This window comes from Empidonax traillii, unplaced genomic scaffold, assembly GCF_003031625.1.
Source record: "Empidonax traillii isolate 1590-97213 ecotype Southwest subspecies unplaced genomic scaffold, ASM303162v1 scaffold528:size513120, whole genome shotgun sequence".
Taxonomy (NCBI): Eukaryota; Metazoa; Chordata; class Aves; order Passeriformes; family Tyrannidae; genus Empidonax; species Empidonax traillii.
Window position 1 is genome coordinate 415,428 of NW_020955721.1, and position 12,615 is coordinate 428,042.

A 12,615-nucleotide genomic window follows, 5' to 3' on the forward strand; every position below is an offset into this window, starting at 1 on the left:
CATGGAGCGTACTTCCTTGGGGGGTGGATGCTGTTCTGTTCTAGGAAGATTTCTAACTGAGGATGAACGGTTTTGTGTTCGTTTTGGTGGTGAGGTGAAAGCAGTTGCACTGGGGTAAAGTGTTACAGTCTGGCAAGCAGCCTGACTTCCTTTGGCTTGGCAGACAGTAATGATTTATTTTGTCTGAGATTCCTTATTCGTATTGGATGGGATGAGTGCACAGCCACGCCTGGAACTGGCCGAGTCGTGCTGGCACCGAACTGGGTGAAAGGGAGATGGATGATCTGTGCAGGATGAAAGAGAATAGCTTATTAGCATCAGACCAGTATGTACCTAGTGGGGATTTTTACTGTAAGGTTTCTGTGCGTAGGTGTGGGCATTTTTTGAGATGGCTTTGATTTGTTTAGCTGTTCTGGATGGTTGGAGAAAGGCATGTAGGGTAGAAAGAAACTAGTACATGTTATAATCAGTGCACAGATTAAAATGTTTAATTCTGAATTAAATAATTATGGTGTATATAATTTTTATACAAAGTAAATTAACAGGAATCTTGATGGGAACAAAACAGATTAAGAATGTTTGAGGTGTTTTTAAGATCTTTCTTAGAAGTTCTTTTTAACAAGTTCTGGATTTTTAAAAAAACAGCATTTGTGAACATGGTCTGTTTGCACTAGGCAGGATGTTAAGCTGATTGTATACCGGATATCAAGGCACATTTAAGAGGATGCACATTGTGGAAAATTTCCCAAAAGGAAAACTTGAGCTTGTCAGCTTCAAGATAAAATGATTTCTTCTCCCTTCCCTCTTTTCTTTTTTTTTTTTTTTTATATTTTTCGAGGACCACTTTATTACATGCTTTTATTTTGAAAGCAAGAATTGTTCATGGTATGTGACTTTTATTAATCTAATACATCATAATAAGCATGCCTTATTATCCTAGGATTTTTTAGAACATCCTATGATACGAATGTAATGCTCTTTGCCTGTAATATTATGTATCAGATGAGGTCCTATTTAATTTTCTGATAGGCATCTCTGTTGCATAAGTGTTAAGAAAAACAAAATAGAATTTCTAGAAAGAAAAAGTTATTGTCAGATTTCTATTTCTGTATTGTCTCAGTGTCAGAGTTAGATAGCTTTACTGGTTGCTTGTAGTTTCTAGTGTAAGTTGGGTAGATAACATCACCCCTCTTTGAGCAGTTGTTTTTTTTTACACCAACCATCTGTCTTGTTAGTGTAATGGGAAATTCAGGCTGGTTTATCCTAAAAACTAGTTATTTGCCTTTCATAGGCAGTCAAATAGACTTGGGTATGAAAGATGAAGCAGGGCATTTTTTGGAGTCTTTCCTGACTCTTTTCCTGTAAGTCTGTGCCCAAGGTATTAAACAGTCAGTTGCAAATTAATTTAATTAGGCACTGCTAACCTTGCATTTTTACGTACCTACTTTGAGATTGTGTCCATTTCAGGTCACTAGCCTTTATTACATGAGAATGATCTTTGTGTTGCAGAAGGTTTTACTTCTTTTGTAAACTTTTGTTTGGGAAACTTTGTATTTGGACACACTTGGAAAATGGCTTACTGGTTGTTGCTCAGAAGACACTTGGAGGAGCTGGAAAAGGATGCCTCTATAGAAACTCAGAGGAAATGTTTTGCTTGTCAGAACCAATTAACTTGAAAAATGTTATCTGGTGTCTAAATGAAATTACAGATGTGTAAGACTTTCTTCATAAACAGGAATGTTTTTGCAGATAAGATGTTTGTTTATCCTGCCCTCCTTTTTTCTTTCTCCTCTTTCTTTCCCCAGCAACTTTCCTATTGACTGATACTGAAAACCAAGCATTTTCTACAGTAACACTTAATGCATTCACTGGAAAAGATGCATATTGTTTTGTTTGAAAGGCTGATTTAATTGCAAAACATGACACTGATCAAACTGAGGGGTTTAATTAATTTATTTATTTGGCTATCAGCTCCCTTTTACTCTCATAACTGTTAGAACAAGACTGAGTGTTGGATTTGTTCATAGATATCCTCTTTAAAACTGAGCAAAACTACTCAAAATCTTCCAAAGTAGTTTAAAAAAGAAAAAAATTACAAATTACATTCTAAGCCCATCTTCTGTGGTAGCTTCTTGTCATGAAGGTTGGGAAATAGACCTGAGAGCTTGGAAAAGAGCAGGTGAGAGCTTCAACCTTCAACTTCTTCAGGAGGTAACAGGTTTAATATCTGACTAGGAGAGGGACTGGGAACCTGTGTGGGATGTGCAGGTCAGTGTGAGAGAAGGGTGAGTGGAGGCTGAAGGAGGTACCTCAGGGGGATGGAGTTCAAGATGCAATAATCCCTCCAGCTGTGCTCTCCACAACCCACTCTCTGCTGCACTGTACCAGTTCATGTTAATAATGAATTGTCTTGTGTGTATACAGGGCTTCATATTTGCTTTAATAAGAGGGTGCACATAATGTCAAAAAGTATAGTAGATTTGAGGCTGCTGTTATGATTTTAAATGCTGTTGAAGGCTTGTTTTAGTTCCTTGGGATATAATAATCAAGGCTTTTCAAGAGTGAGTGAATTGGAGGGTTCAGAGTAATTTTTACCAGGCTTTAGAGACCTCTAAAAGCATCATCTTCTGAGCAGAGATCATAACCCTAGGCGGGGTTGCAGTCACTCTGGGTTCCTGTCTTGAATGACATGGATACTCGGTCCTTATTTGGTATTTTTTTCTACTGCCAAGGTTGCCACTTTGGGAGTTGGATCGTCATGGCCTTGAATCAGAGCAGTGGGCAGGAGGAGTAAGCTTGGCACCATCTGAAAAATCTGATGCCTGCCATGAGGATGGAATAGAAATTATGGACTGCCAAGATTCTTCATCACTAGTATCTGAAAGGTGCCTGTGGCACTGTCCACTTGCAGCAGCATCGGCTGTGTGAAAGGGGTGCTGTATGTTGTGTAACGAGCTCTCAGTGGGCTGTAGTACCGGGAATTCAGCAAGATTAAACTCTGTGAGGAGAAGAACCAGTCAGTTGCGTTGCAGTGAGTCAGTTCAGACTCTTATTTCTTCTTTCCTCTTTTCTATCACTAAAGGACCAGTTCTGTTTTAGCTCTTCTTTCTAAAATTTGCCAGGGGCAACTTTGAAAGCTCTAGTTCAAATGAGTATGTTTTAAGGAAAGCACTGACAGAAGCTGTTAGCACTGTCACAAGGACTGTTGACCTCTAGAGGGGCTTTTCTCTTTATTCTTTTTTGTTTCCCTTCCAGAAGAGGATTCTATGTTTCCATTAGTGGCTTTTTTTGTTGTTTTGAGACACTACAGTCATACTACAGAGAGCTTACTTAACAGTTTGTGATCAAAACAAATAGACTTTGAATCTGAAGATGGAAGCCTCTGATGCAATGTGAGTAGAAATAGGGGTGCCAGTGGACACTTGCTAGTTCTCATCTGCTGAAGCAGATGATTTGGGTACCCTGTGATATATACATGTACAGGAAGGTCATTGAATCATTAGAGTAAAGGTCAGGGATGTGGCTCATTTACAAATCTGGAATCAGGTACAACCATGGTAAGAATATGCCATTTCAGCACAGAGGGCTGCTTTGCAAAGATTTATCGTTCAAGCAATTTGACTGTAATGTTTTATGATTGCTACAGCAACCTTTGATCAAGACTGTGGCTTATTAGTCAAAAATAAGCTTCCTTTGCATATGCAAATTTTCATTAGTCTAAACAAAACACTTCGTTTGCTATATAGATGTATTCACTTTTATCTTTTATAGATACCTGTATGGTGTTTTCATAGGTAATTAGGAGAGAATGCAGAAAGTTGCACACAGGACAAATGTCTATTGCAGTGGAGAGTGTGAACTGCTAATAGTTGTCTTACAGATCTGTGGGTTTGAGTGAATGGGAAACCACAGCATCCTCACTGAGTTGACTGCAGAATGTGAATCTCCTACTGTCCTATTTTGGGAAGTATTAAAGAAATACGTATACATACACGTGTGATAGACACAGTTTGTAAGATGGTATTTTGAGATGTTTAACTAGAAAGTGTTAGTCACATGTAATTTGAGAAACTGACCCTTCTCAGAGGACTCAGACTAGACATTCTAAACTTGGAACTGGTTTTAATCTTTTATTAAAATAAAAGATAGGTAGGCTAAATGTCTCGTTAAAATTCTCAAATGCTCTGTGTATTTATTTTTAAGTTGTAGCTTTAAAAAAATATGATTAACATAAAAGGTGGAAGGAAGAATCTCTGAATTTCCTGCATTATATTAATAACTTCAAGTATTGAGTTTTCACTTGCGTAAACTACTGCTGTGAGATCATGTAACCTTTACACGTTTGTGGTGACTCACTGGCTGGCTGTAGTTTCTATGCAGATGCATTCCTTTGCACGTAATAAAGTTTTTAGCATCAACAAGATAAATATACTACTCCCTCCCTTGGGTACCTTGTAACTAAGAAGTTAATGTACTATAGAGAAGCACAATTAGATAGATTAGTTTTTCATTTTGTGGTATGTGTCAGTGATGAACTGGGAACTATTTTAGTGACACTGACCCTCAACCCATAAAGTCAGTGTTTGCTCTTGCTAAGTAAAGTCAGTGCTATTAGATGGTGATTTAGCAGAAAATTCTGTGTTAGGATTCCTGAAGCATCTTTCTCACTTGAACTGTGCTTTAAGAGGTAATCTAAAAAGAAAATACTCTTGTTGCTATAGGGATAAGTTGATGATTTATAGGCATCTCATTAAGGTTTTTCTCATAAGAAACCTAGGCAGCTGGAAAATGTCCTGGCACAAGCAGTTTGCAGCCACATCGGTCATGTTGCAGAAGGAGCTGCTGGGTGACACTTGGAATACCAGGTGGTGTGGGTTGTGCAAGAACAGCTGTGGAATAGCATGAGTGCCAGCTAGGAGATAACCTTGGACAAAATGAAAAAAAAATAACAAGTTTGTATGAGAACAAATGGTTTTGTAAAGCAGGAGCAGTGGACTGTGAAATTAGGTTGTCTGTTGCATTAGAATACATTATGATCTGAGGTTTTATTTTATCCTATGCTTCATCTTGAAAACATGATTCAGTATCTTGTTTCTACATTCAGATGTATGATGCTTTAAAACAAAATAACTTTTCAATATTTTGTTTGTTTGTTTGTCTCTTTTCCTTCTCCTCAGTAAAAAACAGTAAAAAATTTATTTCCTCTTTTGTTATTCTTGAGAAAGTATCCTTGAGACTATGATATAATTGAAGAGTATGAGGTAGGATAATCTTAACTTACCAAGTTACTGATGCCAAGTGTGTGTTTTTTAAAGAATCATAGAATAGATTGGGTTGGAAAAGACCTCCAAGATCATCAAGTCCAACCCCTGATCCAACTCCAATTACTATATCATGGCACTAAGGACCACATCCAATCTCTTGTTGTAAGGAATTCTGTTATTAAATTAATTTTTAAAAAGATTTTTTTAAAAGATCAAGTTAGCGAGTGAATTAACTTCTCTGTAGAGGTTGGCTACATCTTAACATTGTGGATTTCTTTTCTTTATGCATAGTTTGAAAAAGAAAAGGCAAGTCAAACAGAACACAGAGACTGTCTCTGCCAGTTCCCCTGGATCTCCTGTTTCCAAAACACCTTCAGAGAAAGATGATGAAAGTAAAGTTATTTTGGAGCAAATCAGTTCCTCTGGAGACAACTGTAAATTTCCTGGGGAAAAGGAAACTGCTCCAGACAAGGAAAAGAAAAAGAAAAAATACAATCAGCTGAAAGACATCAGACGCACAGAACTTAAAAGATACTATAGTACCGGTGAGTTATTTTAATGCTGTAGTATTTTGAAACATGTTTGTTTTTACAGCTTATTAATGTACTTTTCTCATATTCTATAGGCCTTTCTTAAAAGGATAATTGACTTTGAATATTCTTCCTGTAAAAGCAAATAGAATTATATAGTTCTAAATATCATCAGCTTCTAACTTAAACCTTGCAGTTCTCAAAACCAGTGTACTTCTTGCTTCTCAGTTCTAAAACTGTGTTGTTATAGGCATCATTTAGTTTATTATTGCATTTTACTTTAATTATTTTAAAGATTTGTTTTCAGTGTTTTATGGTATTATTCAGTTTTTTTGTTGAGGTTATTTGTTTCATAAATTGATGTGTACCATTTAAGACTTCAGTCTTAATTCATATTCATATTTGTCTGTTGAAATGTGAGAAAGTAAGTAAATTAACTACATATTTTTAAACAAGATGTCAAAGGGCTTATGTGATGGAAAGCTTGCTTCCCTCTCATCCCCCCAGCTGCATAAGTAACTCAGTTAATTTTAAGTTCCTTTTTAGATTTATTTTTTCAAGTAAATAAAAAAATGAATTCTGCATAAATATACGAGATGAGTCATATACACATCTGTTTGCAGTTCTGGATTCTAATTTGTTAGATACTCTTAAGTAATTTTAAATATGACTTATGAAATACTTCTTGTTCCAGATTTTCTCTTGGTATTTTGTTAGAATGAATTCTTAGATTTGGAGAACTCCGGTTCCATCTTGTAAGAAATTCCTTTTTAAAGAGAAGGAAGGGAACAGAAAATTATAGCTACTCTCAAAACAGACTTCTTTACTGATCACACAGTGAGTGCATGAGTGCCTGACTCCTAAGGAGGAGTCCTCTTCAGGAGAAAAAAGAAAATCTGCAGCAAAAATGTTATGTGTTGACTGGTGCATGTGGACTAGCCCACAACCAAAGAGTGTCTTTTATGAGGCATTACAGGCCTTGCCATGAAGTAATTGGAGTGATGTTTCTTGGCAAGCACAAGAGTCTACAGTGATTTATTGATCAACCTGTCATTTTTGGTGGATTTGATTGTGATGAGATCAATAACTTGGAAACTAAAAAAACCACTTTGTCTGAAGTTCTGACCACACTGTTCTTGATATAAAATCTGTAGAGGAAAAAATGGAGAATTTTTAATGAATGAAGCTGTAAATTCTTTCTGTTTTGGTAGCATGCTGATATAAAAGAAACCCAAACACACCAAAATATAAGCTTCTGTTGCATTCCTAATAAAGTGCTTCTGCTAAAAGCAGTGATTTATTGTTGATTTGTCCTAGAGGAATCTGGGGGTTTGTAGCTGAACTTTGTTTCTTTAGTATTTCAGGGGTTTAATTAAAAAGTGCTGCAACAGTTGACACTTGGGATGGCAAGATGGGGGTCAGTGTCACTTAAGAGTGTGGTCAGCTGGTGAGGGACACTGTAAGGCTCTCCAACTTGTCTTTCACTTGTGATCCAGCAGTCAGTACAAACTCAGGTTTTACTAATGTTTGTTTCATAAGCGTTCCTGTGTTTCTTGTGGACTGGCATCATTATGAGATTACTTGAAATGCTACGGGCCATCATGTAGGTGTGCAGATCTTCTGGGTTCTGCAGAAATACTGAATTTCTGTTGTGAAATAAAATAATTTAATGCTGCTATTGAGCTGAGCACAGACCTGACCGACAAAAACCTCAGAGGTAAAAACCCCTTTCTTGTTTAAATGCTGGGTTTTGGTTGCTCCTAAAGAAAGACATTTACCCAACTGGAACATCAGATTGCGGATTGAAGGTTTAAATAGATACAGAAAACAGCTGATTGTTAGACAAGGGCAACAGCTCCATGTTCTCTGTGCAACTTTCAAAATGAAGTCATTTCCGTAGACTTGTTAGTTGTTACCATAGTGTTAGGAAGAGTGTGTGTCTTATATGTGCCTTCATCCACTGCAGCTCCTGCTCACAGTGCCGACCTGCTTAGCTGTTTGTTACTGTTGCTCTCCTGAAAGCTGCCACCTGCGCTAACACACCGAGTAGTTTCCAAAAGCTGTCTCTACACCCATACCAGTCTAAAGATCTGGACTTGTTTAAGTAGTTAGCCTTTTACCTCCAAGTGGTGTGGCAGAGGACAAAACGATCTGTCTCGCTGAGCTGAGTTCTGCCAGAAGTTGTACATTCAGCAGTTCTCTGCTGGAAGATGTGTTAGCTACCATAGTGGGAAGGTACTGCCAAATCTGTAAAGACTTTATCTTTTAATTGTTGATATGCTTTCATATGAAAGTGACTGAGAGGGATTATCCATGTATATACATCTGTCTTCATTATTTAATATTAGGGATACATATACCTTGTTATTCCCCCCAACATGTTTGGTTTTCCTTCTGACTTGTCCCTTTATTGATGTTTCTGAGGTGCTCTGACTAAAATGTCCTTTCTCTCTCTCTCTCTCCCCCTGTTGACCATTATTCTAGTTATGTTTTCACAAGGGCTTGGGGTTGTTGATGGTTGTTCCTTCCCAACTACCCAGCCTTGACTAATGTCTAGAACATGGCAGTGGGGTTGGAGCTAGATGATCTTCAAGATCCCTTCCAACTCAAACAATTCTATGGTTCTAACTTTAAGAATATCTGATACAGGAATTACTGGTTTTGTTTTTTTCTAAATTTTTTCTGCACTTTGTCAAAATACTACAGTTTTTCTTGTCAGAAGAAAAATCTATTAGATGTAGCAACAGCCTTGCATATTCTCATGATGCATACATACTTTGTTTTGTGGCTTAATGGAAGTCCTGTCATAAGACAATATGAGCCTAGAAGAGTTGTGTCTGTTGGTCTAACAGAATGAAGACCACTGTGCTCTGAATAATCTCCCTTTCATATTTTACAGGACAATAAATCATTCTGTATTTATTGTGCTAGGGGATGGGGGAAGGAACGTCACATCTGACTTCGGTTTGTTCCTTGCACACCATATCCCTTCATTAGAAACTTGTGAATGTGTTGGCCTTTATGAATTTGGAGTTGCTAACAGTGACATCCTGACTTCCACTTTGAATGCCATGCTTTTTAATAGGTAACATGCAGGCATGACACTTGTCAGGAGGAGTTTGTTGACTCAGTGAATCCCTCATCTCCGGTGGAAAGACTGTAACACAGCTTCTGAAGGCTATGCGGAACTGGAGGGGATGGTAGTCCCTGAGTGTTTAAAAGACTTGGATTATTTGAGGAAGGTGGAAGTGCAGCAGTGGAGTGAGGAGCTGCTCGCCTGGTGTTCAGGTCTGATGTGTTAATGCCTGCAGCCGGCGGGTGGCACCGCCGAGCTGAGCAGGAGGAGGAGCACTCTAGAAGGGATCCTCCAGCAACCCTGTCCCAGCCAAGACTCTTCAGTACAGCATTAGCATTGTCGTGGCACCGTTACAAATAACCTGATGGTACACAGTATTGAATATTTCTCTTAAGGCACTGCTGAATGAATGAACAGGTTCTACTCTTCCTAAGTAGCCTCGTATTTTTGTTTTCTGTTAACTCTTGCACTGTTTTTTCAGTGTCACTATACTTCTGGAATAATTTGTACCATTCAACATCCAAATCTCATCCAATAATATATTGCTTTGCAGTTGCAACCTTTGTTTTCTTGCCTTAAAACAACAGAGACGCTAATACTGCTCGTTTTTCGTTCCTGAAGACCCATGGAAATAACAGTTGTTTCTCCTTATTTTTACCTCCTCTCTTGGCTTGTGTGGTAGTCTGCTTTTTAACTTTATCTTATTCTTTCTGCTGTTGTTGCAGCAGTAAGCTGCTTTCAGACTTCCGAGGATATATCTGTCTGATACAGTGGAGTGGTTGCCTAGGTACTCTGGCTGCCCAGGATGCTCTCCCTTTCTTCTTGGGATAACCTAGTTGACATACTTCTGCAGTGTAGCTGCTTAGTTCAGATACACTCTCTCAGGGAAGTCTGTTTTTGTTGGAAGATGTTAACTTGACTCCTGTGAGATTAGGAAACCATGATTCCTGTCAGGAATTGCTAAACTGGATGAAAATATTTGTGTTTTGCCACTGAAGACACTGAAACAGTATCCGTGTGTGACCTTTTGAAAGTAAGCAGGGTAACAGTGGTCAAACATGACACTGAATTTCATCCATATACTTATTTCAGCATGGTGTAATGTGTCTTTCTATCAGATGTCCATAATATTCCTAGATTCCACTGATTTTACTTGAGAAGATAAGCAGTCGACATATGTGAGGAATTGGTCTCCGTTAAAGAATACATCATCAATAAAAGTTTGGTTTAGGTGAGTTGTCCCACATCAGAGTTACTTTTATCAACAAAATGCAGTCCAGTTGACTAGCTTATTGTTCTACTCTGTAATTATGAAGCCATCCTTTCTCGTTCACTGCACAGTGTTCAATTTCTGCAGTGAGTGGGAGGTGAGATTAACAAAACCTCTTCTTATTGTAGCTCTGATTTCTATCCAAAACTAGGAGTCCTAAACACCACGAGAAGGAAAATGGTATGTGCCAGTTTAATGAGATAGTGTATCGTACGTTAAGCAGGAGGTGCCAGAGGCAGAAAACAGAAGCCTTTCTTTGACTTGTCCTCCCTGCCATCACTGGAGCAGGGGGTGATACAGGAGCAGCGCAGCATATGTGCAGTTACCAATCCTCTGAGTGTTCTGGGTAGCTGGCCAAGAACAAATTTTAGTAAATAAAACAGAGAGGGCATAGCAATTTTCATCGCTCATAATGTGTGAGATTTGCCCTGACTGGCACAGAAACAGCAGAGGCAGCTCCCATGATACCAGCAGTACTTACTCTGTTTCAAAGTTGAACGTTACTTGCCATGCAGTGGAAATATAAAGAGAATTTAAATTTAATAAAAAGGCAGGGCTCTTACTGAATGCACATAGTTAGGCCTGATAAATAGGCTCAATCTGAAGTGGACTTTTCAATATATATTAAGCTGGAAAAAAAAACTTCCTTCTTCTAATGAGTCCTGGTTTTGTCTTTTGTATTACCTGGTACAGAACAGTAGGATGCAGTTGAGGACCTAAGTAAGGTGCTAGTTGTAAAAAGATAGAAAGAACTTAGAAAAAAAAAAAAAAAAAAGAAAGTCTATACAAATTTTTGCTGATAATTAGCTAACAGTAATGAGACCTAATATCTGGGGACTTGATTTGGTGAGCCCTATTCGTGTAACTAAGTATTTTCTGTTCTAAGTCATCCAAGTAATTTAAAAACTCGTCTACTCAGTGTTGTGTTGTAGCTTAATACAACTATAAGAGGAACAAGATCTGAGTTTTTCCAAGTTCTGAGAGCTTGCCGTAGTGTTTGTGTTTCAGTTTGGCTTCAGACAGCAAAAATGAGGGTAAATACAAAGAGGATTGAAAAGGGAAATAATTTGTGTCTTCTAGAAACAGCATAAAATGTAGTACATGTGGTTATAATTGCCTGTGTAGAATCACAGGAAGGCTGGAATAATTTGCATGAGTGTAAACTGGATGTAATGGGCAGTGGCTGGTTGAGAAGCTTCAGGAAGCTGTTTTATGTGAACCATGCGGAAAGAGTGAAGTGGACAAATGACTGAAAGGCAGCTGTTTTCATATGACTTGTTTTGTAACAAGAACAAATGATCATGAATCCCAGTGGATCAGTGGTAAGGCCACCAGGTTATATTCAAGCTGTGTTGTTAAGAGATGTTTACTAGGAACAGTTGCACAGAGAAGGGATGCCTTGTTCACAGGCAGAAGAATTTGATTTGAGCAGTAAGTACTAGTAATAATGCTCTTAGCATATAAATTCTGAATATTTGGATGGAAACAACACTGGGCAGGTGTGGAATCCTCTTAAAATTCTCATCTTGATGAATAAGCTCCTTTTTGTTGCAAAACTAAGTAAAAAGACACAAATAATTGAAACTTAGTTGACTTACATGGCATAGCTTTCCCAGGCAAGCTGTTGTGTATTTAAGCAGCAAAAGAAATGAAGAAAAACAGCATGTGTAGTGTTAACAGTTTTCTAAAATACCCATGTTTGGCCTTGTGATGCCTAAGTATTCCTTCCCTCAGACCTGCTTTGTTGACAGGCTGATTTTTCTCTCTCCATTGTCTTTGAGTACCTGATGTAGTGGATAGTCAGAAATTTTCTGGGGATACTTTTGTGATAGGTGCATTTGGGTACTGACACTTACGTGAACAGGATTCACAAGTAATGCTATCAGACCACAAAGATCAGTAGGCAGCTTCTCGTCCACCCATCTTCAAAATGCTCTTCAGCCTGCTGACACGCAAAGTGAGTGCAAATTCACTGAATCTTCTTTTTCTGCATCCCCTCATCTCTTGAAATAATTACCAATCCTCTTTATCTCCACCTTTGTATAAGAAACCCAGAACTAGTTCTAATTATCACCATATCTGTCCCAGAGTGCACTTCCATAAACAGCGTCGATCTAAGGTGTCTGTGCTGCTGCTAAAAGAGGATGTGCTGCCTGTTCTCCTGAGCCCAGCTGAGTGGTGCCAGTCCCAGCCTTCAGCTGTCACCAGCCCAGAGAGGCAGGACCCGCTTTCTCTAGGTTGGTATCTAGCAACCTTGACCAGTGCTGGACTGGTAGCAGGAACACGTAGAGGAAGAAGGTTGGTGGAGTTGCCGCTTTCAGCAACAGCTTCATTGTAGGTTGGTTTAAGCTACTTGTGGACCTGTGTCCAAATTCAGTCCTGCTTCAAGGGGATTAATGTTGAGTTTGCTTTTAGGAGGAGCTGTACAGAGTCATTTAACATCAAGTCTTTCTTACCATGAGGGTAAATTAATTG

At 38.4% G+C, this 12,615-nt stretch overlaps 1 protein-coding gene across 6 annotated transcripts in view; it reads left to right on the forward strand.

The window, feature by feature from the left end:
- The window catches only part of NCOA7 (nuclear receptor coactivator 7), a 92,003-nt gene that overhangs the window by 39,148 nt on the left and 40,240 nt on the right, over positions 1 to 12,615 (forward strand). For all 6 annotated transcript variants that reach the window (XM_027897086.1, XM_027897092.1, XM_027897087.1 and 3 more), the window contains one exon: positions 5,556 to 5,809. In XM_027897086.1, coding sequence (XP_027752887.1) covers positions 5,556 to 5,809 — 254 coding nt within the window. The remainder of the gene's footprint in view (positions 1 to 5,555; positions 5,810 to 12,615) is intronic.